The 27,056-nt window shown below is 42.1% G+C and overlaps 1 protein-coding gene across 1 annotated transcript in view; it reads left to right on the forward strand.

Annotated features, from left to right (window-relative positions):
* Positions 1 to 27,056, forward strand: part of HNF4G (hepatocyte nuclear factor 4 gamma) — a 149,397-nt gene that overhangs the window by 103,778 nt on the left and 18,563 nt on the right. The window contains exons 5-7 of the mRNA XM_030215667.1: positions 279 to 434; positions 11,232 to 11,319; positions 20,479 to 20,631. Of these exons, the coding sequence (XP_030071527.1) occupies positions 279 to 434; positions 11,232 to 11,319; positions 20,479 to 20,631 (397 nt within the window). The remainder of the gene's footprint in view (positions 1 to 278; positions 435 to 11,231; positions 11,320 to 20,478; positions 20,632 to 27,056) is intronic.

The raw sequence follows: 27,056 nt of genomic DNA on the forward strand, positions 1-27,056 counted from the left end.
TTAAAGACTTTCTTGCCTGGAGATCCTCTTAGAATCTAATGGCTTGTAATAAAAAAAGACAGTGTTATAGATTTTTGCAGCAGAATATACAGCAGCAATAACTAGAGCAATGATGTAGTAATTTGCATGCATGTTGTAGGCCTCAATAATTCCATAGGATGCTTTTTTAGTTATTTGCATGATTGCTTTTGTGGGGTTTGCTTAAAAAGAGTTTCAACCAATGAAATACCACTTTTCAGCGGTAGTTTAACAGAGTCTTTTTATATTCTATTGGACAGATCACTGTTTCAAGCTCCAGTGCAAATACTGACATAAATATAAAGAAAACTGCCAGCATTAGTGATGTCTCTGAATCTATGAAGCAGCAGCTGTTGGTCCTGGTGGAATGGGCAAAATATATTCCAGCCTTTTGTGAATTACCATTGGATGATCAGGTATAAATCAAATTGACTAGTAAAAGCAGACTTCACCTTGTAACTATAGGATACGCAGTTTTAATAATGCATATCCAATTAAGCTGAGCATTGTGCTGTAATGTCTTACTCTTAAGTGGTAGGACAGTGAAACTAAATTGAGTTAGGATAAAAGAGGCATGATTTTTATTATTCTGGCCTTCAAAGCAACCTCGATGCATATGGAAAAAAAAAAAAAAAGAAAAGCATCTTTTTGTGATGGCAAAGTTTCTGTTTTCTACTAGCTTGATGAATTTAGCCTAATAGTTTGTATATTTTCCTAACTGTCTAGCAAACATTTTACTTCAAAACAGACAATTATTTAAAATAAAGGTCCTTTTACTAAACTGTAGTAAGCTCTTGGGTTTACCATTGGCTTTTACTAAGGCACTGTAGGCCTAAGACGGGCCTACCACATGGTGAAAGGGCACTACCGCGGCATGCACTGAGGCGTCCCGTAGTACTTTGGCCATCAGGGTGCGCTACTCCCGTAGTAAAAAATTATTTTTAATTTTTGCTGTGGGAGGCGTGTCTGGGGGGGGCAGAGAATAGGTGTGTCTGTGCTAATCAGGTAGTGCGGGCACATTATCGCATGCTACCCAATTAGCGCAGGAGTAATGTGGGAACCCTTACCACCTCCTTAATAGGTGGCAGTAAGGGCTCCTGGCAGTAATGACCATGTGCTAATGAGGAAATTAGTGCGGGGCCATTAAAATAATAAAGCATGGCTATTTTTCAGCCACAGTAGAAAGTGGCCGGAACACGCAGCAAACCCACACTGTAATCACAGGGACAGCCACTTTGGTAAAAGGACCCCCATTGTGGGGTAAGTGCAAAACCTGTATATTGCTGGAAGCATTCAGAGGATGTTCCAATATAATTATTGCACAGAAAACACTTTAACCCTCCGAGAAAAACTGCTCTGGCTTCCAATTAAAGAACGTATTACCTTCATAATCTGCACCCTAGTCCACAAAATTATCCACGGCCAAGTCCCAGGATACATGACAGACCTCATAGACCTACCAATCAGAAACATAACCAGGTCATCTCGAACATACCTAAACCTTCACTACCCAAACTGCAAAGGACTTAAATACAAAGCAACCTATGCATCCAGCTTCTCCTATATAAGCACAAAACTATGGAACACATTGCCAAAAGCTGTGACAACAATCTACAACCACCTTAACTTTAGGAAATCACTAAAAACCAACCTGTTCAAAAAGGCAACACCGACCCAACATAAATACCTAAACTCTGCAACACAGCAAAATCAAAGCTCGTAATGGATATTACTGAGCTTATTTTTGAAAGAGATCGCCGGCCATCTTCCGACACAAATCGGGAGATAGCCGGCAATCTCCTGATCCCGGCCAAATCGGTATAATCGAAAGCCGATTTTGGCCAGCCCCAACTGCTTTTCATCGCGGAGCCGGCCAACCTTCAAGGGAGGGTACAGAAGGCGGGATGGGGGGCAGGTGTTGGCGTGGTTACGAGATAGCTGGCTTCACCCCATAATGGAAAAAAGATGGCCAGCTCAGATGAGCATTTCACTCGCTGCACTTGGTCAATTTATTTTTAGGTCCAAGTCACAAAAAAGTGCCCCAATTGACCAGATGACCACCGGAGGGAATCGGGGATCACCTCCCCTTACTCCCCCAGTGGTCACCAACCCCCTCCCACCAAAAAAAAAATTAAAAAAAAAGTTTTTTGCCAGCCTGTATGCCAACCTGAAATGTCATACCCAGCTCCCTGAGAGCAGTATGCAGGTCCCTGGTGCAGTATTTAGTGGGTGCAGTGCACTTCAGGCAGGTGGACCCAGGCCCATCCCCCCCTACCTGTTCCACTTGTGCTGGTTAATGTTGAGCCCTCCAACCCCCCCCCCCAAAAAAAAAACCCACTATACCCACATGTAGGTGCCCCCCTTCTCCCCTTAGGGCTATGGTAATGGTGTACAGTTGTGGGGAGTGGGTTTTGGGGGGAATTTGGGGGGCTCAGTACCCAAAGTAAGGGAGGTATGCACCTCGAAGCAATTTTTTTTTTTAATTTCTAGAATTGCCCCCTAGGGTGCCCGGTTGGTGTCCTGGCATGTGAGGGGGGCCAGTGCACTACAAATGCTGGCTCCTCCCACGACCAAATGCCTTGCATTTCGCCGGGTTTGAGATGGCCGGGCCCGGTTTCCATTATGGCTGAAAAATGAAGCCAGCCATCTCCTCTACACCCAGCGATCGATTTAGCTGGCCCCAACCGTATTTCGAAAATATGGTTGGCTCCGCCCCCTTGCGGAGCCGGCCCCGAAGATGGCCAACCATCTATTTGGCTGGAACCGTTCAATTATGCCCCTCCACATAACCTTTCCTCTCCTCAATCCGCACTATACCTGAAACACAGGTACCTTTATTCGACCACAATAGCACCTTATATTTATTTCTTTACCGGACTTGGCGAATGCCATTATGGTACTATGTAAGCCACATTGAGCCTGCAAATAGGTGGGAAAATGTGGGATACAAATGTAACAAATAAATAAGTGTGGATGGCCTTACCACTTTCTGTTGGGGTGTCTCAAGTGCATCTGTGCTATCTGCATTGGTGACGGTATATAGTTAGTAATGCACAGTTCACAACCATTCTGTGCCCCTTAACAGGCTATGCAGTTAGACCAAAAATTAACATGTGTTGTTATACCAGCATGGCAAATGGTTACCATTTCCAATAATAGGGGTAGAAGATCATTTCACAATTCACTTTTCATCCTTCCGTCAATTTGAGGGAGTAAAGAGATTTAAACTGTCTGAAAGAATGTGTTGCAGTTCAAGCATCAAGGTCCTAGAGTGATTTTTATATTTGTTTTGCTGCTCAGTTATATTTTTTTCTTATTCAAGAAAAATGTAAAAACTTATATTTTTATGAAGTTTGTTAAAATTAGTTCTTGAATAAGATTTTCTGTTTTTGTGCTTCCCAAGAGATTAGTTATGTAATGTGCCATGGCCATGTGCTAACAGTTACGATATGCTAATTCACACACTACATAAGTACATAAGCATCGCCATGCTGGGACAGACCAAGGGTCCATTGAACCCAGCACCCTGTCTCCGACAGCGGCCAAAAGAACAAACAATTTGTCCCGCCCATCCCATAAATAGTGGATTTTTCCCACGTCCATTCAATAACATTCTATGGCCTTTTCCTCCAGGAAGCCGTCCAACCCGTTTTAAAATTCTGCTAAGTCAACCGCCTTTACTACTTTTTCCGGCAACGAATTCCAGAGTCTAACTACACCTTGAGTGAAGAAAATTTCCTCCGATTCGTTCTAAATTTACTACATTGCAGCTTCATCGCATGCCCCCTTGTCCTAGTATTTTTGGAAAGCGCAAACAGACGCTCCACATCGACCCTTTTCATTCCACTCATTATCTTTTAGACCTCTATCATATCTCCCTTCAGCCACCTTTTCTCCAAGCTGAAGAGCCCCAGCCTCTTCAGCCTTTCCTCATAGGGAAGTCATCCCATCCCCTGTATCATCTTTGTTGCCCTTCTCTGCAACTTTTCTAATTCCACTACATCTTTTTTGAGGTGCAGCAACCAGAAATGCACACAATACTCAAGGTGCGGTCGCACCATGAGCGATACAATGGCAGAATAATATTCTCATTTTTGTTTTCCATCACTTTCCTAATAATACCCAATATTCTATTTGCTTTCCTAACCACAGCAGTCAACAATGACACCTAGATCCCTTTCTTGGTCCGTGACTCCTAACGCTGAACCCTGCATGACGTATCTATAGTTTGGGTTTTTCTTTCCCACATGCATCACTTTGCACTTGTTCGCATTAAACGTCATCTGCCCTTTAGACACCCAGTCTCCCAGTCTCGTAAGGTCCTCTTGTAATTTTTCACAATCTTCCTGCGATTTGACGACTTTGAATAACTTTGTGTCATTAGCAAATTTGATTACCTCACTAGTTACCCCCATCTCTAGTCATTTATGAATATGTTAAAAAGCAGAGGTCCCAGCACAGATCCCTGAGGGACCCCACAAACTACCCTTCTCCATTGCGAATATTGACCTTTTAACCCTACTCTGTTTCCTATCTTTCAACCAGTTTTTAATCCACAGTAAGACACTACCTCCAATCCCATGTCCCTCTAATTTCCTTTGTAGTCTTTCATGAGGGACTTTATCAAACACCACTAAAGTGGCAGTTCTATAAAGTCATGACAAAATATTGGTGCCACAAAGGGGCACATGTAGTGTCAATTCTATAAGCCGCCTTGGCACACCATTATCTAGGCATGACTGCTTATGCAATATCAATGGCAGGTATACGTTGCCGTGCTAAAGTGTGCCTTGCAGCACACATATCTCATTGTATTTCATAAGCTGTACATGCCACTAGGTGGAACACTCATGATATGCCTATGTTCCACTGAAAATATGGCCTATTACAATTGTGTGCTAAGAGACAATGCACACCGTGTTTACTGAATAGCACCTAGCACTTACACATTGTGATCAAGTTGAACCTCTCACAGTATGTGAAGTGGCTGAAGAGCAGGAATTACTCTCAGAGAAAAGAAGAGGGTTTCCTATTACCAGGAAAGAAACCAAGCAGAAAAGCACTGTTACCTGAAATCTGCACACTCTTGCTCCTGGGAGTAGCCAGATAATGTAAGCAGGCAGAAGAAAAGAGGTTTAATTGACAGGAGATGGTGAGAGTGTGCTTGGCCCATTATCTGGCCTGAAGCCAGTAGGCAAAGCTTGCTGCCATATTGAGTCACCCAAAACAATAGCAAATGTGTATTAGAAATAAGGACTACCTATATGTGGCTTGGCATGGACCAATAGTTTGGTTTGGTTTGAGTCTATCAGGATGGCAGCTATAGCTTCAGCCTTGTCATGTGATGCTGTCTGCTGTCAATTAAACCTCCTTGGACAGAAGCAAGGAGGAAGGGCAAAAGGAGTCAGTGCACAAGAGGCTATGTATTCAGCCTTTCCTGGGCAACCCATAGGAACTGTGAGAAGTATAGTGTAAATCTCTTCTTTCCCACAGGTAACTGGAAGAGTTAATTAGGGGCTCCAACTGTTACAGTAAAAGGTGGCAGGGCTGAATGCCTTCTTGAGCAGTGTTTCCTGTATATTGGGAGTTTGCTGACAGAGAAAGAGGAAAGGAACAGAGAAGAGAAAATAAGTCTTCAGTGAGAGAAAGGCATGTGCAAATCCTTGGGCAAAGGCCCAAGAAAAAAAAAAAGAAAGATGGAAACCTTAATAGAAGACTTACAGAAAGAGACCTGAGGTGCTCTTGTACTAGCTGGGGTGGGGGGGGGGGGGGTGAGAGAAAAAGCCCTAGTGAACCTGTTGACAGGGAGTGAGCTGAGGGATTTCCTGAAGAAGAGATAGGGATTAGCAGCTGTAGTGAGGCTGCTGGATGTTCCTCCTTAAAGAAACATAATAGAAGTTGGAGGCCAGTTACAGGAAGGAAGGGAGACCTAGAGGAGATCAGAGCTTACAGATGGTACAAGGATAAAGAGAGACTGGGATAGGAAGGAATTCCTGGAGCTGGAAGTAAGGACCAGAGAAACTGGGAAAAAGAGGTCCTTGGAGAAAAGGGAGTTGCCTACAGTGTCTTTTCATGATGTGCAAGTCTTGGTTGAACCAGAGGGAGCACCTCTTCTTGATTCTTTATTAGATTTTTTTCTGGTGCTAAATCATCTAATATTGTCTCAATTCATTCCATCTTAACAGGAAATCTACAGAATCTGATATGGAGTGAAGTTGATTGTCTAACTCTGGACCAAAATTCCTTTATGTTTATTTTTCCCCTAGTTCTGTAAGTGGAGGAAGTGGCTTTAGCCTTGTTGATATGTTCAGCTTCTTTCCAGTTAAGAAGACTGAATATTAATTTACTATAGTCTGACCAAGGTGTAGGTATCCAATTTATTTCAGAGATAAAAATATTGATTTGGTCAATGAATTTGTATACAAATAGATCTAACATATGGCCTTAGTGTGGGATGAAGTTGCACGAGGTATTGTAAACTTCCATGATGTTAAGAAGTCATAACTCCCTTTGGTTTTAATATCCTCTATTTTATCTAAGTGTAAGTTGATGTCCCCAGTTAATAATACTTTTGCAAAATTAACACAGAAATTAGATACGAACTCTGTAAAATCCCCTTCAGCAACGTATTAACAGCCTGGAGGTCAGTAGAATAGAATGAGACATAATTGTTCAAGTAGGGATTTGTTGCCTACTTTGCATGCTAGAATTTCAAGATAAGGTGATATGTTCTCAGAACCTAATTCCACTTTAAAGAAGGACATAAATAATTGCAATCCCACACCCTCTTTTTTTTATTTCTAGTCAAATGTAAAATTTTATATCCCGGAGGGCATATGTCATTTAGTGCTGGATCATCATTGTAATGTAACCATTCTTCTGTGATCAGGGTCAACCCAATTTGTTCCTCTTCTATCCAACCTCTAATCTTCTGTTTTATTTACTACTGATCACACATTGATATAGCCTATGAGAATGGGGACATGTGATTCTACACAGTTATTATAACGTTTAGCCTATTTCAATTGCAATTCCCAATAAATTTTGATGATTCTGAGTAAAGGCAAAGTTTCCAACACTTTTAACAGTGATGACCCCTCTCTCCCTGTATTACTCCTCGCCAACTGCTTAGTAGGGTATAATACTAGGATGTAATAATGATCATCAGATGCTCCTATTGGAGAACTAACTAACCACAGACTTATCAGTAAATACATTGACTAGTTTCCCAATGATGCCGTTAGCATTTTTACCCTGGTATACAATGTACCTTTTCCAAATCATTACAGAGACAAATTATATTTAAAACAGAGAAACAAAAAATTGTGCCCAAAGTGTCAGGAAGTATACTTTCTCAAAGATCATTAATAACGTGGTATACAAACTATCTTAAATCTATTTTCAAAATCAAAATTAGAGCAGTGTTATATTTCTAAACAGAAACAAAGCTCAGTAGCCAAAGAACTAGACCTCAGTTAAGAGCAGCTGGAGGAACCTGGGCCTAGTTTTGCTTGAGGATGGTGGTAATAAAGGAGCTTATGGAAAATGGCATCAACTGACCTCTAATGGAAGGATGACCCATTGCATCAAGGGAGTTGGCGTTCACAAAATTACAATGATTTCCTAAGCAGGTTATCAGCAATTTTTAGTCTGCTAACTGGCTAATTAACCACATAAATTTAAGCTGCACATATAAGTGGTAGCTCTGCCTATGCCTCTCCCATGCTCCACCCCCTTAAATTTACATACTATGGTGTCAATGGCTCAAAAGCGGCACAAAGTGGCAGATGGATGTTTTTCTCGCCAAAACGTCTAAATCACAATTTTTTGACCAAATAGCAAGGGGTGTGTTGGAGGTATGTTTTGGGTGACACTTAGGTTGGCTTACAATCTGGACTTTTTCTGTGATAATGGAACAAAAAAAAAGGTCCAGAGCAGAAAAGAAGGACATTTTTATCTAGACCTGTTCCGTCACTGTCAGAAAAAGGTGTCCTAACTGACCAGCTGACCACTGGAGGGATAAAGGCATGATCCCCCTTAATTCCCCAGTGGTCAATGACCCCCTCCCACTGCCAAAAGATTTGATAGTGACAGTAGATACCAGGCTCTATGACAGTTCCAGACATTAAGGCCATTCCTAAGAAAGCAGCAAGCTAGTGGACAGGGTAGCCTAGTGGACAATGAACAACTGGACCCAGGTTCAATTCCCATTCTAACTCTTTCATTTCAATACAAATATGTAGGCCTCCTGGAGCATAGAAATACCTCCTGTACCTAAATATATGTGACCTGCAAACCCGAGTGCTATTGTAGTGGTGGACCTTTAGGTACAGTAGGTTTTCTCTGTTCCTGGAGGGCCCACTGTACAATATGAAGGGGTTTAGATGAGGTTTGTACCTGGGTCCCTTTATGTGAAGTCCACTGCACTGGCCACTAGGCTTCCCCTCTGCACTGCTGGGATGTCTGTGTGGCCAGTTTACTAGGAATGCTACCAGACGTCCCTATGTCTTGTTTTTCTACATTTTTCTATTGGACTTTTTTTCCCCCAAAATGGTACTTACAGATGGATGTGTTGAGCATGAAAATGACTAGCTCAAAGCCATAATCAAACCAGTTTAGACATTTATCTGTTTGATTATGGCTGTGAGCTAAATATGTTTTTGAGACGTTTTTGGCAAAATGTCTTGATTCGGACTTAGACATCATATCAAAAATGTCCCTTCATGTACATGTGTGCTTACAAAATAGCACTTCGTTGCTTTGCTGCCACTTTCATGCATATGTACACTTACCCATTGAAGTACTGGTACATTTATGCACACAAGTGGCAGGTAAATATGGGGGCCCAGTTATAGACTTGATCTTAAGCTCTTTTTATAGAGGCTACAAGCAGTAATCACCTTAGGTGGAATTTTCTTTTTCTATGCTATCCTTCAAAATGTTTACATATTCTTTGACTCTAAGGAGTCCTTTTACAAAGCTGCAGTAGAAAGTGGCCTTAGTGCACCCATATTCGGATCTTTCCCGTGTGCTAAGGCCATTCTTACTGCTGCTGGGGAAAATAGCCAATTTTCCATTTTCCAAATTAATGGTCACATGCTAATGTTATAACACACTACATAGAAACACTGCTGCCAAGATCCTCTTATAGAATAACCCCCAAATTCTATATACCGCACCTGATGTTGTGCGCTCACACCTTAATTGATTAACAAGCCAATTAGTGCCGATAGCAGCACTAATTGACTTTAATTAGAATTTATGCACACAACTTTCTAGGCGTATTCTATAATACGGTGCACATAAATTCTAATGCGCACAGTCAAAAAGGGGGCATGGCCATGGGCATGGAATAGGCTGGTTGTGGGTATTCAAAAAAAAACTATGCACACTATTATTGGAACACAATTGATCTGTGCCTAACTTAGGCACAGGTAGTTAGGTATGGTTTTAGGTGAGCTAAATGGGTGCACCTAAATTTTACTTGTAGTTGATAGAATCATGCTAACCCTGTGGTTTTACGGCGCTGATTTTTAAGGTGCCACGTATAGAGTTTCCCCCTAATAGTATAAGCTGACATTTATACGTTAACTTTTAGATGCACCCACTTATGCCATATCAATAGCAGATGTAAACGCAGAACTTGTTATGTGTTATGGTTTTTACATAGTGATGAGCTGCTTTACATGCACCTCATTAATATATAACCTGCGGTGACCTACATATCACCACAGTAGATCATTTGATACCCACACATTCCCTGCCCATGCATCTTTCCCCTGTGCAGCCCCTCCACCCTGCATTTACACACTAGCAAATTGTGCACTAAAGTTGAAAAATACCACTTAGTACCCAACTAGCACTTATGGGGCTGATATTTAGATTGTGGGAGGCAGCCCAGCTAACTTCCACAGTCAGCAGTGAGACAGGATGTTCAATGCTGGGCCGTTTCTGGAGACCAGCATTGAATGTCCAGTTTATTTTTGGCTGGTTTAAACTTAACCTCCCAAGCCAATATTCAGTGCTGGATGGTTAAGTTTAAACTGGCCAAAGAGAGACCCTGCTATTTCAGCAGCCTGATTGGGTTGTCAAACTAGGCTGACGATGCGCTGAATATTAGTGGTTAGCCAGTAATATCACGCGATATAACCAGTTAGCTGCTAAGTGCTGACCTGGAATAGTCACTGTTAGATAACTGACTATCACATGTTGAATATTCATGGATAGCTGGTTAAGTGCTATTTAACCAGCCAGGAGTCATTTCTGGCCTGTAAGTAGTGCTGAATATGGGGGTGGGGGGTGGGGGGATGATTGTAAGTATAACAGTCTCACAAATAAGTGCTAGTCCTATATAATAATTCTCACCTCCAACGTTCTGTGCTTGGGACCGTGGCTCCCTGGAGGTGGTGGTCTGCTAGGCAGACACGCACTGATGTCACTGTCACCCCCCACGCTACGACCCCCTCGACCCCTCCGGCCCGCTGAAAACCGCTCCCCGCCGCTGTTGTGGACTACCTGTGTTGATGGGGGACCCAAACCCCCGACAGCCGAAGTGATGTTGTGCCCTTCGCGTTGTTCATCTTCTCTGCGTGCGTCTGACGTCAGACACATGCAGACGCACGCAGAGGAACTTCCAGAGAAGATGAACAATGCGAAGGGCACAACAACACAGGTAGTCCAGAATGGCGCCGCCGCGGCAGGGGGCGGTTTTCACCGGCATGGGGGGGGGGGGGGGGAGAAATTGCCTGCCTAGGGCCCATTTCCTTGCCTTCAGAAACGGGCCTTTTTTACTAGTATTCTATAACTTATGTGCAATTGCCACCTAACTTTAGGTGACTTGTTATGGAACGATGGGTTAATTATTATAGTTTGCCAGAGGAAATTTTCACAGTGATAATACATGCATACCTTTATTTTGAAAGTATGACAAAATCTGCTTAACAAAATATATGCATGTGTATCTTTCTAATGTGGGCAGATATAAAAGATGAGCTTACAACAGTTCTTCATGTGGAAACATGACCAGAAGCATGTCTCCAGATCGAATTGCTACTTCAGCCAGGTCATCCTGAAAAGGCTGACCACCTTGCACATGTGCAATTATCACTCTGATTTCCCTAAGAAAAGAAGGGCATTTCTAGGCAAAAGATGAATGCTGAAAATGCTGAATCTACTAGTAATTCATTTTAATTTTCCATATCTTCTCTTCAAAGGTTGCCTTGTTGAGGGCACATGCTGGAGAACACCTTCTTCTTGGAGTAGCAAAACGATCTATGTTGTTTAAAGATATTTTACTTCTAGGTAAATATAGATCTCTTTCAATAGGTGAAATATTTTATTGAATTACATATTTTGCACCTAAAGGATCATTCCAGATTTAAAAGGCCTGAACTGAAGAAAGGAAATGTTACATAGTAAGTAAACAAGAAAGAAAGGAAGAAAGAAATGCATAGAACGTGTGATTGAATGTATAATCCTTTGCCATATGTTATTGTCTAACATAGGCTTATTGAATAGCAGCCTGAATAAATAGTATTTACAGCATCAATCCTTTATGAATATTTCCTTTGTTCAGATTCCTTAATACCTTATCAAGTCATGTGAAGACATTTAGGTGTAACTTAAGTAGATTAAATATAAATTGAAATTAAAATAAAGATAAAATAAAATTTCTATTAATCGATGCAACTGAAGATCTACATTCCAATTATTCTTTTAAATTAGGTAGCATAGTACCATCTTGTTCAATCTTTAAAAAAATTAGGCATAATAGTTGATTGGTTATCAATGGAACCGCAAATAAATTCTTTAAGTCCTTTCTGACTTTACGGACATGGAGAAGAATATATAAATGTATTAATTTTTTAACATTTTAGACTGGTGGTACATTCCTTGATATTTTCCCAATTGGATTATTGTAACATTACCTATTTAGATTGTACTAAATCATTACTGAAATCATTACAAACAATTTAGAACACTTTCACCAAACTCATTTATCAGTCAAGTAAATACAACAGAGTATCTCTTTCAAATAGGCAATTATATAGGTTGCCAATTGAAGCGAGGGTATTACATAAATTATATTGTATTATCTTTAAGATCATTAATGGTCAGGCATCTAGTTATGTGTATGATCTGATTCATCTTTTTTTCTAGTTCCAGTAGACGGTCAGATAGAAATTATTTATCATTACAATTTCCAAGTCCCAAAGGAATTAAATATAAGAGATATATAACATACTTTTTCTATCAAGCAACAAGGGTTTGGAATGTATTACCTGCTCACATACAAAACCATTTTAACTACATGTTTAAGAAATCTGTAAAAACTATTCTATTCCAGAAATATGTTATAGATAGATGGTTTTCCTGCTGATAGTTAGATGTTGAATGTAAATATATGTTATTTTGTTAAAACATTTTGTAGCAATATAATTCTTGGGTTACTGTCTGAGGGGCCCTTTTACTAAGCTGTGTAGGCGCCTATGCGTGCCCAAGATGCGCCAATTTGGAACTACTGCCCGGCTACTGCATGGCCCAGGCAGTAATTTAATTTCTTATGCGTGTACACTACGCATGCCGGAAAATTTCCAGTGCGTGGCGTGAACCGGGTAGTAATTGGCAGTGTACATGCTGATGATTACCACCCGGTTAATGCATGAGACTTTACCGCTGTCAATGGGTAGCAGTAAAGTCACAGGCCCAAAATGGACACGCACCAATTTTTATTTTGCCGCATGTACAATTTCGGCCAAAAAAAAAGGGCCTTCTTTGCAGGCAGGTGCACTGAAAAATGGACCTGAGCGCGTCCAATACATGCATCTACACCAACGCAGGCCATTTTTTAGCACAGCTTAGTAAAAGGACCCCTTAATCTCTCTTAATGTAATCCACTTTGAACTAATTTGGTATTAGTGGAATATAAGAAATAAATGTAAATGCAATGTAATAGTGTGTGGAACTAGAAATTGCTCATTAGAAATTAGAATGTCTTACTGATTAGCTGTATACCATTGTAACCCATTATTGTACTCAGAGTTGATCTAGCTATTTATATGGTTAGCTGATCCCTAATAGTAGTATTGCAAGACTACTTCTAGGAACCATCAGGTGCCATTTTGCACCTGGAGCCACTAGAGGAGGGAGCAGAGGGGGAATGCTCCTACTCTGTCCCACTAGAACCCCAGGGATGATCCCCCTAATAAGTCCCAGGGGATTCTCATTTCTGTTCCTTCTAAGCTGAGCTTGAGTACTTCACCTACAGTCCTGCCAATTCCAATAGTGAGGGACAGACAAGCTCTGTAAGAGTCCAGGGAACCTGCATGTCCCTAGCGATTGAAAACACAGTATTGAAGCACCATCCTCCATTGACAGTAATGCAGTTGTAGGACTCCCGCTCAGCTTAGAGAGAACAGTGGTTCTCATGGAGGGGGTTAGGGATAGTCAGGTAAATGTTAGAGGGCTTTTCAAAAGGGGTGGAGTTTGACAATACACAGGTTGGTCTGAAGTAGATGCTGGGAGGTCTGATTTGGGGAAGATAGGAATGAGAGAATCAGTTCTAGGGGCTGGATTTGGAGCAGGATGATTTAGGGGACCATAAGCACATAAGAACATGTGTTGCCATACTGGGAAATACCGAAGGTCCATCAAGCCCAGCATCCTATTTCCAACAGTGGCCAATCCAGGTTACAAGTAACTGGCAAGATCCCAAAACAGTACAATACATTTTTTACTGCTTATCCTAGAAATAAGCAGTGGATTTTCCCTAAGTCCATTTAATAATGACTTATGGACTTTTCTTTTAGGAAGCTATCCACAGTGGCGTAGCGAGGGCGGCTGACACCCAGGGCGGGTCGCTGCTGCACCCCCCCCCCGGGTGCAGCACGGCGCACCCCCCCTTCGGAGCGCATTCTTACCACTGGTGCTTCACCCCAAGTGCATGTCGTCGCTGGGAGCTGCGTTGGCTCCGCTGGTTCCCTGCTCTCTCTGCCCCAGAACAGGAAGTAACCTGTTCGGGGGCAGAGAGAGCAGTGAACCAGCGGAGCTGACACCCCCCCAGCGGCATGCACCCGGGGCGGACTGCCCCACCTCCCCCCTTCCTACGCCACTGGCTATCCAAACATTTTTAAACCCTGCTAAGCTAACTGCTTTTACTACATTCTCTGGCAAAGAATTCTAGAGTTTAATCACACATTGAGTAAAGAAATATTTTCTCCAATTTGTTTTAAATTTACAATTTTATAGCTTCATTGCGTGCCCCCTAGTCCTAGTATTTTTGGAAAGAGTAGAGGCAATTCACGTCTACCCGTTCCACTCCACTCATTATTTTATAGACCTCTACCATATCTCCCCCCAGCTGTCTTTTCTCCAAGCTGAAGTGTCCTACCCGCTTTAGGTTTTCCTCATAAGGAAGTCACCCCATCCCCTTTATCATTTTTGTCGGCCTTCTCTGTACCTTTTCTAATTCTACTATATCTTTTTGAGATGCGTTGACCAGAATTGTACACAGTATTCAAGGTGCGGTCGCACCATAGAGCAATTCAAAGGCATTATAATGTTCTTATTTTTGTTTTCCATTCCTTTCCTAATAATAACTAACATTCTATTTGCTTTCTTAGCCTCCAACTGATTCAAGGTGGGGGGGGGGGGGGATCTGATTCGGGGGGAGTAGATCTGAGGGTGGCCCTGATTATGATGGGATCAGATATGGAAGTGTGGGTCTGGGGGAGGGTTCAGATCCAGGGATGGATCAAATAGGTGCAATGACAAAAATTCACTATGAGCTGGCACTACATTATATACTGTGTTGTGCTCCCATGCTGTCTGGCACTACAAGTAACACCAGGCCTGTGTGATAAGTGTCTACCCTATGCAGTAAATACAGGACAGATGCTGGACATGCCACCTGCATTTACTACATTCATTTTTTCATCTAATACATAGTACAATTTATAATTTATTTATACTTATATACTGCTACACCAAAGGTTCAAAGCGGTTTACAATAAGAAAAAAATCAATATACTCTCTTGAGAAGTATAATTAAAGCATATATCCAAAATTCTCAGTTTTATTAGAACATAAGAACATAAGAGTAGCCATACTGGGTCAGACCAATGGTCCATCTAGCCCAGTATTCTGTTTTCCAAACAGTGGCCAAGCCAGGTCACAAGTACCTGGCAGAAACCCAAATTGTGGCAACACTCCATACTTCCTCCAGTGCCCCCCAGTCTTTGTACTTTTGGAATGAGTAAAAAATAGATTCACTTCTACTCATTCCACACCACTTAGGATTTTGTAGACCTCAGTCATATCTTCCCTCAACCATCTCTTTTCCAAGCTGAACAACCCTAACTTCTTTAGCTTTTCCTCATACTTGAGGAGTCCTATCCCCTTTATTATGGCAGTCGCTCTTCTTTGAACCTTTTCTAATTCTGCTATATTTTTTTTGAGATACAGCGACCAGAACTGAACACAATACTCAAGATGAAGTTGCACCATGGAGTGATTCAGAAGCATTATAGTATTTTCGGTTTTATTTACCATCCCTTTCCTAATAATTCTAAGCATCCTGTTTGCTTTTTTTGGCCTCCACCACAAACTGAGTAGATGATGTCAGCGTATTATCTACGACACCTAGATCTTTTTCTTGGGTGCTGACCCCCAAGGTGGATCCTAGCATCAGGTATCTATGACTCAGATTATTCTTTCCAATGTGCATCATTTTGCATTTGTCTACATTAAATTTCATTTGCTATTTGGATGCCCAGTCTTCTAGTTTCCTAAAGTCTTCCTGCAGTGTTTTAACAACCTTGAATACTTTGTGTCATCTGCAAATTTAATCACCTCACTATTCATTCCGATTTCCTTATCATTTATAAATATGTTAAATAGCACCTGTCCCAGTACTGATCCCTTTGGCATTCCACCCCCCACCATTGAGAGAAATTATAATTTAACCCTACCCACTGTTTTCTATCCAATATCCAATTCCTAAACTAGACCAGATCATTGCCTCCTATCCCATGACTTTAATTTTCTCAAGAGTCTCTCATGAGAAACTTTGTAAAAAAATTTCTGAAAATCTAGATACACTATCCAGCTTATTTTTGAAGGAGATCACCGGCCATCTTCTGACACAAATCAGGAGATGGCCGGTGATCTCCTGAACCCAGCCAAATCGGTATAATCGAAAGCCAATTTTGGCCGGCGCCAACTGCTTTCCGTCACGGAGCCGGACAAACTTCAAGGGGGCGTGTCGGTAGGGTAGTGAAGGCGGGACGGGGGTGGGATGGAGGCGTGGTACGAGATGGCCGGCTTCGCCCGATAATGGAAAAAAGAAAGCCGGCCTTGACGAGCATTTGGCGGCTTCACTTGGTCCCTTTTTTTCAGGACCAAGCTTCAAATGACCACCGGAGGGAATCGGGAATGACCTCCCCTTACTCCCCCAGTGGTCACCAACCCCCTCCCACCCAAAAAAAAAGAAAAATATTTTTTTGCCAGCCTCTATGCCAGCCTCAAATGTCATACCCAGCTCCCTGACAGCAGTATGCAGGTCCATGGAGCAGTGTTTGGTGGGTGCAGTGCACTTCAGGCAGGCGGACCCAGGCCCATCCCCCCTACCTGTTACACTTGTGGTGGTAAATGGGAGCCCTCCAACTTCCCAAAACCCACTGTACCCACATGTAGGTGCCCCCCTTCACCCATAAGGCTATGGTAGTGGTGTAGAGTTGTGGGTAGTGGGTTTTGGGGGGCTCAGCAGTCCACTGCAGTGCCCCCTAGGGTGCCTGGTTGGTGTCCTGGCATGTGAGGGGAACCAGTGCACTACAAATGCTGGCTCCTCCCACGACCAAATGCCTTTTATTTGGCCGGGTTTGAGATCGCCGGCATTAGTTTCCATTATCGGCGAAAACCGATGCCGGCCATCTCAAACCCGGCCATCTCTGACATTTGGCCGGCGCCAACCGTATTATCGAAATGAAAGATGGCCGGCCATCTTTTTCGATAATACGGTTCAGGACTGCTCTTTGCAGCACCAGCCAAATAGATGGCTGACCATCTATTTGGTCGGCGCCATTCCATTATGCCCCTCCACATCAACCGGCTCACCTTTATCCGCATGTTTATTCATGCTTTTAAAGAAATGAAGCCAATTGGTGAGTAAAGACTTCACTTGGCTGAAACCGTGCTGACTCTGTCCTATTAAACCATGTTTATTTATGTGTTCTGTAATTTTATTCTTTGTAATAGTTTCTACTATTTTACCCGGCACTAACGTCGGGCTTACTGGTCTGTAATTTCCCGGATTATCCCTGGAACCCTTTTTAAAAATCAACATTACATTGCCACCCTCCAATCTTCAGGTATTACGGACAATTTTAATGACAGGTTATATATTACTACTGTATAACCCTAAAAAGTTTCTCTCATATGTTGGCACCAAAGTATTTTTATATATATGTATGACTATGGTTCTGTGAAGTGCATTGTAGAAAATCTTAGCTGTAAAGTTCAATGTTTCCTTTTGGAGAAAAGGGGGAAAAATCCTCAGCTGAAAGCCCAACCAACCACCTGAAAACAATGTTGAAAAACAACATGGGTGGAAAGAAATCAATGGGCCATTTAATCTTCACGGGCTCCAAACAAACTCCTTCTAACTCCAAAACTATAATGTAAAAATGCTGATTTAAGAGAACTGACTTGAAGTGGATCCCCAAACATTAAAACAGTTTTTACTTAACTTAATTATCAAGTAGAACAGGTAATGTGCAAGTAGTCAGTCCAACACACTGACTTTGGCCAGAGTTTCGCAATCAGCTGTCTCAAGGCATAGAGGACCTGAAAAGCATGTAAAAAACCCCTTCTCAATCAAACAATCAAAAAACAAACTAGACGTGAAAACATTTAAAGTGTAGAAAAAACCTTAAAAGTAAAAAAATCAAACCAGCAAGTCAAAGATTATGATAAATAATTCAAAAGAAAATACTTGCCAATGATATCAGGCACATTTAGCCTTAATATAATGGGATCACCAAGCCACAAAATGGCCGCGGCTTCTTTTCTCTCCTTTATATTCTTGAATGAGTGATGTCACATCCTGGGAATCAGTAATCTCATTTCCTGTCCCACCAAGGGGGGAATCACCCTGCTCATCAGGTACCGTATTCTATGTAAAATAATGACCAGATATTATACCTAAACAAAGAAAATTTTACACTTTCTAAAATCGGGTGAAAATAAAACAAAAATAAGGCAAAAAATAAAGAAACCTTGGGTAATATTGTGAATAGTTCTGTTCAAAAAAGGGGGAGTAATATTGTGAATGGTTCTGTTCAAAAAAAGGTCCTCCACTCCAGTCGCAGATTCAAGCCATGGGGTTCTTCTGTGTTCAATGCAAAGATACAAAATTGTTCCCTCTGGAGTAACTTCTTGAGTCTGCCAGGAGTATTGGCTGGAATCTGATCAATTGCAAAAACCTGGAGGGAAGAGAAATCATGTCCCATCTCAAGACAGTGTATCACAATCAGCGCTTCCAGTCTGGATCTCTTGAGACAGCTTTTGTGTTCAGACAGGCGTTTTCATAGAGGGCGGGTGGTTTCGCCCACATAGATCTTAGGGCACGGACAGATAATCAAATATACCACATGGTCCGATGAACATCATGATAGTGCAGTATGTTGTCAGTGGTGGTTTAGCAGGGTATCCTCTGATCCACTGCCCCCCTATGCAACCTGATCACCTCATTCAACACTCAAACCCTGATACAAACTTGATCCCCCCATTCAATTCAGAACCCATCTCTGACATAAAGCCTGCCCTACAAGGGCAAAATCCAATATGCAAACCTTGCCCCTTCATGAAACACCACTCTTCTAACCAATTACCCCACTCCCCCGAACCCTACCCTCCTTACCCTTGATCCCCTGGGGAGAGGGGTCAGCATTGATGGGGTAGTGGGTCCTGGGCAGCAACAGTCCTTCTTTGCCGGACACCTGAATCAGTGTCTGAATCCAAACTGGTGTTCACGACCATTGTGGTAGTCTTGCAATACCACCACTAGGGGTCATTCTTCCACATAAGGAGTAAATCTCATTGTACAGTTGTACAAATCTAAGGTGATAACAGGTGGAGATGGTACATACTGGCCGGTAGAAGCCCAAAGAGAAGGACAGTAATAATAATTTATTTAAAGTATAATACCAAGCAGTAAAGCTTTCAAAGCTGGTAAGTTGGATATATGTCCTTAGCAGTACAGACCAGATGGGCGAATAGGTTATTAGTTGCCATCAGTTATTATGGTACTATGTTAAATTGTATCCTGATAATTAAGAGGCCCTTTTATTAAAATGAAATAGTTTTTGCACTTTCTGAAACCTTAAAGCAAAAATTAGCAAGTGGTAACTGCAAAGCCTGTGTGGTTAATGCAGGAAAGGGGAGGGTAGACTGTTAACACATGGCACCATGTTACACAGTGTTGGGTACTGCAGGTACTACAGAGAAACAACAAAATAAGCAATGACCAATTATTAGGTTTTGTTGCTTTCTAAAAATTATTAGCTAGCTTATGTCTAAAATTGAAATCATTAGCCCTAGTTAACTACTAAACATTTCAGTCTATTATCTCTGTGAGAAAAATGTGATTTGGTTAATGTAAATCTGATTAATGGATTTTTTTAAATTAAAGTTTAGAATACATTGGGCCCCTTTTACCAAGCTGTGGCAAAAGGGGGCCTGCTGTTTTTGACATGCACCAAGGCCCTCTTTTGCCACATTGAGTAAAATGTAGGTCTTTTTTTTTTAAGGAAATGGCCATGTGGCAAGTGAAGCACTTGTTGCACGGCCATTTTTTGGGGGGGAGGGGGTGCCCTTACCACCACCCGTTGAGGTGGCGGTAAGAGCTCCCGCACTAACCCGGAGGTAACTGGGTAGCGCGTGGCACTGCCCAATTACTGCTGGGTACACACCGGCGCTATGACGGGCACTGTGGGTGGGAACTACCGCCAGGCTGCTGCAGTACCCCAGCAGTACTTCCTTTTTAGCAAACGGTAAGCCCGCTTTGGGCTTACTGCTGCTTTTTAAAAGAGGTCCATTGTAAATGTGGTTCAAAAAAGCAAGTTGCAAGTGATAGCTTTATTGAAGCAAGAGACAAAGGGATCATGTCTCTCAAACGTGAGTCACAAAATTATTGAATTTGTTCAAGGTTTCTCAACATCCTGATGAAGGAGGCATAGCTCTTGAATTTTAATCACATATATATTGAGGTAGTCTAATAAACAGATATCACCTACATCTTGTTTCACCTACATACTGTGATAGTCTACTTTTTGTAGACTATCACAGCATCCATAATACATTGGTTTGAGTGCAATTTTGAAGCTAATTCCTGCACTATTTTGTCTTACTGGAAGCTTCATTTTATAGTAAACAGGTATTGATGATGCCTTTTTTATTCTTAAGGGAACGGCTATGTTATTCTCCGTAATAGCTCTGAAATAGAGATCAGCAGAGTGGCCAACCGAATTCTTGATGAGCTTGTACGACCATTCCAGGAAATTCAGATAGATGACAATGAGTATGCTTGTTTGAAGGCAATTGTGTTTTTTGATCCAGGTATGTTGATTCCTTGTTCATTAATTCAGACTTCAAAATAAAACATGGACTTACATAGATCATTATAAAGTTCTCCTGTTTTTAGGTCAGCTTTCAGAAGCACAATATTTATCCACAGAACAAGACTAGCAGAACAAGTCTAGTGCTGAAAACATTGCTCTAAAGAATTGGAAACCTTAATTGACTCCCTCAGTCACTCCTTATTGTGAAACATGAGGTTGTTAAGCATGAGAATCTTTGATACATGATACAGGACCTTAAAACGTAGAGAAACAGGAGGACACCCTCTACGAAAGACAGGTAATAACCAAAGGGAAGTAGAGGGTGACACATGACTCTCAAGCCAGAAGAATTCCAATGCAAACTCTTCATTAGGCACCAAAAAGTAAAAGACCCGACACAGGTTTGTGTTTCGGCAGAAGGCTGCTTGCCTCAGAGTTCACAAGACTTGATGGAATTCCCTTGTCTGTGTGTGGTATCTATAAATACTGCCAAGCAGCATCGAAAACCCACCAAAAGTGAACGTTAAAAAGTGCCTGCTTCAGGTCTTTTACTTTTTGGTGCCTAATAAAGAGTTTGCATTGAAATTCTCTCAGCTTGAGAGTCATGTGTTGCCTTCTACTTCTCCCATACAGGACCTTAAATCATGCCTTCTTAAATTTTTAGGTAAATATATAGGTGCTATAAATATAACTTCTGAAGTGATTATTGCTCAAGCCCAGGAAATGGGATATATTGAGGGGCATAATCAAACAGGGCACCCAAGTTTTCCTGGGGCCGTCCTCACAGGACGGCTCTGTGAAGGGGCGGGGAAACCCGTATTATCAAAACAAGATGAGCTTCCATCTTTCATTTCGATAATACAATCGAGGACGCCCAAATCTCAACATTTAGGTCGACCTTAGAGATGGTCGTCCTTAGAGATGGTCGTCCCCAGTTTTCGGTGATAATGGAAACTGAGGACGGCCATTTCAGAAATGACCAAATCCAAGCCATTTGATCGTGGAGGGAGCCAGCATTCGTAGTGCACTGGTCCCCCTCACATGCCAGGACACCAACCGGTCACCCTAGGGAGCACTTCAGCTGACTTCAGAAATTGCTCCCAGGACCATAGCTCCCTTACCTTGTGTGCTGAGCCCCCCAAACCCTCTCCAAAAACCCACTCCCCACAACTGTACACCACTACCATAGCCCTAAGGGGTGAAGGGGGGCACCTACATGTGGGTACAGTGGGTTTCTGGTGGGTTTTGAAGGGCTCACATTTACCAGGGCTCCCATTTACCACCACACGTGTAACAGATGGGGGGATGGGCCTGGGTCTGCCTGCCTGAAGTGCACTGCACCCACTAAAACTGCTCCAGGGACCTGCATACTGCTGTCATGGAGCTGGGTATGACATTTGAGGCTGGCATAGAGGCTGGCAAAAAAAAATTAAGTTTTTTTTTTAGGGTGGGAGGGGGTTGGTGACCACTGCGGGAGAAAGGGGAGGTCATCCCTGATTCCCTCCGGTGGTCATCTGGTCAGTTCGGGCACCTTTTTGAGGCTTGGTTGTAAGAAACAATGGACCAAGTAAAGTCGGCCAAGTGCTCGTCAGGGACGCCCTTCTTTTTTCTATTATTGGCCGAGGACGCCCATCTCTTAAGCACACCACAGTCCCGCCTTCGCTACGCTGCCAACACGCCCCCATGAATTTTGGTCGTCCCCACGATGGAAAGCAGGTGAGGGCGCCCAAAATCGGCTTTCGATTATGCTGATTTGGGCGACCCTGAGAGAAGGACACCCATCTCCCGATTTGTGTCGGAAGATGGGAGCCCTTCTTTTTCGAAAATAAGCCTGATTAGCAAGTCGGTATCCTTTGGGACTAAGATAGATATTCAAGATCGGACTGGGATTTTTTTTGAGAGACAAATATATTTTTTTGAACCAGGAGCTGAATATCTTGAATATCAAAAAGCAAGAAACAACCTGAAATTTCTGAATTGTCCTAGGTTCCATTTAATGACTCTGGTAGACATGGGATGCTATTACTAAAGCTTGGTGTATGCTAAATTCTAACAACCCATTTGACACTTATGATCTTCTTAGCATTTAGCGAGCGCTAAACTTTAGTAAAAGGGCATCATGGTGAGGAAATATTTAATGGAAATACTCAAAAACCAACTGAAACTCTTTTACTGATTCTTGAGGCATGATACATTGAGAAATCAAGGAGGGGCTTATACCTGGTCTAGATCTTACAGTCTTTTTAGTATCCTCTTGTATGTGATTACTCAGATGATGACACTGAAAGTAACTTTTACACTGGAGCTAGATTGCAACAATATCCTTCATTTGTAGTTCTGCAATATCAATGAGCTGTTTTGAGTGAAAAAAAAGTGCATTTTTTTCCTGACTTATCTAGAGTTACTCAAATGCCAGGCTTTCATAACCTTGCAGCCAAGAGTGATAGCTTTAGGTGCTAATTTTGTAATGACATTTTCTTATAATTGTGAGATTCTGTTTAAAGGTAAAACTTTGTTTTTTGACTCTAACCCGGGGATTCTATATATCGCGCCTAGCGTTCTCACCGAAATCCAAGCGTATTGTAAAACAATGTATGTAAATGATTGGCTTAACAAGCCAATCAACATTTTAACAGCACTTAACAAGAAATAATGAGCACTAATTAGCAGTAATTAGAATTTACGTGTACAACTCACTAAGGGGTCCTTTTACAAAGGCACACTGAAAAATTGTTTGCAGTAGTGTAGGTGCAGGGTTTGGGTGTGCGCCAATTCATTTTTCAGCGTGCCTGTGAAAAATACCTCTTTTTTGTTTGCCAAAAATGGACGTGCAGCAAAAATCAAAATTGCCACGCGTCCATTTTGGGTCCAAATCACAAAACCTTGTTCAAAACTGTATTTTTGAATAAAAAAAGATAGATGTTTTTCTTTTTTTGAAAATTACCTTCTTTCCTATTCAGATTTTGGATGTTTTTGCATAATGTCCAAAGTCAGACTTAGACGTCATATCGAAAATGGCCCTCCACATTACTTTAAGTTTGTATTTCACTGTTTAGCACAGGCTATGTTCATTATATTAAGAAATGAACTTGGCACATTTTAACATAGGTGTTTCCCATGCACTAAGCCCGTTTGTAATGTGGCCCAAAAATAGGGCTTTTTTTCAGTTTTGTAGGTCCTGCATTAATTTTTCCATTAGCATGTGAAGCCTGTGAAAATATTAATGCTAGAGCATGTACTGCATCCTACTTAGGAGTTGTTAAGTGCTCCCACGTTAAGTTTGCATTGTCCATTTAGTGCAAGCTAATGTGAATGTGCTAGCTGGATAACACTTCCACGCCCATTCCCTGCCCATAAGACACTCCATCAATGGCATGCAATTAGCATGTGCTGACAGGCAAATTATTGCTGATCTATCACATCTTGCGGTAAACCCTGTTTTCTGTTTTGAGTGCGTGTTAGCGCTTAACGTGGTTTAGTAGAAGGGCCCCTATGTTTACTTATATTTTTTTACTTCACCCCACTAGTTTATTTTCCCATCTTGGATCTACCTTTCCTGATTTATTTTTCTTTTGAATTGTAATTTCCTTGACTTCTGGAGAGCTTATTTTATCACTGATATATTGAAGTGATTGTAAATTTAAAATAATGATTAAAATTTAAAAAAAAGATTTTGTGATTGCTTGCTTCCTGTAACACATTATTGAAAATGGAAGAAAAAAGCCTCAGACACGTATTTGGCTAGATTCTATATATGGCATCTTAAAAATTAGTGCTGAAAAAAATATGCCTAGGAGTATTCTATAAACTACGCCTAAATTAGGTACGATTTATAGAAAACACCTAACAACCATCCATGTGACTAAATTTAGCAGGTGCATTCTGTGACAGCGCTCATAGATTTTAGGACCGCCCATGACCCACACATGGCCAAGCCCCCTTTTCCAATCTGCATCTTAGAATGTATGCACATCACTGTACAGAATACACTTAGAAAGTTGTTTGCATAAATTCTAATGAATGCCAATTAGTATTAATAATTGCTTGTTAAGTGGCAATTATTGGCAATGATTGTCTTATTAAGATAATTTGTGCACGCTAACCAGAATACAACCTGATTTGTGCATGTGACTCAAATTGCCCTATATAGAATGTGGGGATTGTGCTTAAATCAAGCCTCAGCAAGTTTAATCATTGGCATAAAAAAAAAAAAAAATATTCTGCTTTCAGATTTTCCAAGTTGGTAACAATAATGAATGAAACACACTGAGGCTTGATATAAGCATGAGACATGCCTGAGGTTTTTTCCTTCAATTTTTCACTCAACTAATAATTAAGCTCTGGAACTCGTTTCTGGATGCTATGGTAACAGCGGTTAGCACAGTGTTTCCCAAGTCCAGTTCTGGAGTACCCCTTGCCAATCAGGTTTTCAGGATATCTACCAAATGAATATGCATGAACTTGATTTGCATACACTGCATCCATTATATGCAAATCTGTTTCATGCATATTCATTGTGGATATCCTGAAAACCTGATTGGCAAGGGGTACTCCAGCACTGGACTTGGGAAAAACTGGGTTAGTATATCTGGGTTTAAAAATGGTTTGGACAAGTTCCTGGAGGAAAAGCCCATAGTCTGCTATTGAGATAGACATGGGGACGCTACTGCTTGCCCTGGGATTGGTAGCATTTCTGCCAGGTACTTGTGGCATGGATTGGACACTGTTGGAAACAGGATACTAGCTAGATGGACCATTGGTCTGAACCAGTGTGGCTATTCTTATGTTTATATTTTCAGTAATGAATGAAGTTTAGCAGATTTCTAGGTAAAATAAAACATAAGTGCATACAGGCCAATATTCATCCAGCGGCAGTCAGCATATCTTTAAATGCTGACCACAGCCTGAAAAATTAGACCTGGATATTCAGTGGCACCAGCTCTGAATATCCTGGTCATTGGTGGCACCCAGAAGTTATGTGAGTATCACAGATATTCAGTGCCATACCCACATAGCTAATCAGGCAAAGTTAGGACCAGTGCTTTTTTTGTGCTGGTACAGGCTGCTACATAGTGCCAGCACCTTTTTACCCCCCCCCCCCCCTCTTCCCCGTGGCATGCCCAACATCCCTCTCTCTCTCCTCCATACTCACTGGGTCCGGGTCTAAGAATGGGATGCTCCCTCTCTCTCCCACTAACACACTGTCTGGTGCAATTCTGTAAGAAGACAAAACCAGGTCCGCATAGCGCACTTACTCACCTGAGACCACCTGATCCACTGCACTGAGTGATACCAGAACTTCTCTATGCCACGACCTACCCCCATTCTGATGTAACTTCCTTCTTCCTCAAGGGTGGACATGAGTAAGGGGCATTCTGGTGTCGGCACAGAGGATCAGGTCTCGGGAGAGTCAAGGATTTGGTTTCTTATTATTATTATAAAATTGCACCAGACAAGAGTGTTAGCGGGAGGGGGGGTGTTCTGGTCCTGGTTCAGAACCTAGGGAGAGAGGGACTTGGTTTCTCCTGAGGAAAATCACTGGACATGGATGGGAGAGGAGACCAGGCCAGGGGAGAGAGAGAAGAATTACTGGACATAGATGAAGGGGAAGGCAGGGGGAGAGAGGAATATCACTGGACATGGATGGATGGAGGGGAGGGCAGAGGAGAGAGGAAAATTGCTGGGCATGGATGGATGGAGGGGATGGCAGGGGAAAGAGGAGAACTGCTATGGAAGGATGGAGGGGATGATGAGAGAGAGGAGAATTGCTGTACATGGGTGGAAGGGAGGGCAGTGGAGAGAGGAGAATCGCTGGACATGGATGGAGGGGAGGGCAGTGGAGAGAGGAGAATTGCTGGACTTGAATGGATGGAGGGGAGGGCAGGGGAGAGAGGAGAATTGCTGTACATGGATGGATAGAGGGGAACACAGAGGAGAGAGGAGAATTGCTGTACATGAAAGAATAGAGGGGAACACAGAGGAGAGAGGAGAATTGCTGGGCATGGAGGGGAACACAGAGGAAAGAGGAGAGTTGCTGGACGTGGATAGATGGAGGTGAACACAGGAGAGAGAATTTCTGAATATGGATGGATGAAGGGGTGGCAGGGGAGAGAGGAGAATTGCTGTACATGGATGGAGGGGAGGGCAGGTGGAGAGAGGAGAAATGTTAGACATGGATGGAGGGGAGAGATAAGAAATGCTTGACATGGATAGAGGGGAAAGAAGACAGAGGAAGGAGAAGCACATGGATGGAGGGGAGAGAGGAGAAATGCCAGACAAGGATGGAGGGGAGGCAAAAGAGAGGAAGGGAGATGATTATGGATGGAGGGGAGGGGAGAGAGAAGAAATGCTGGATACGAATGGAGGGGAGAGAGAGAAGAAATGCTGGACATGGATTGAAGGAAGGGAAGAGAGAGGAAGGAG

The sequence above is a fragment of the Microcaecilia unicolor genome, chromosome 1, assembly GCF_901765095.1.
Source record: "Microcaecilia unicolor chromosome 1, aMicUni1.1, whole genome shotgun sequence".
NCBI lineage: Eukaryota > Metazoa > Chordata > Amphibia > Gymnophiona > Siphonopidae > Microcaecilia > Microcaecilia unicolor.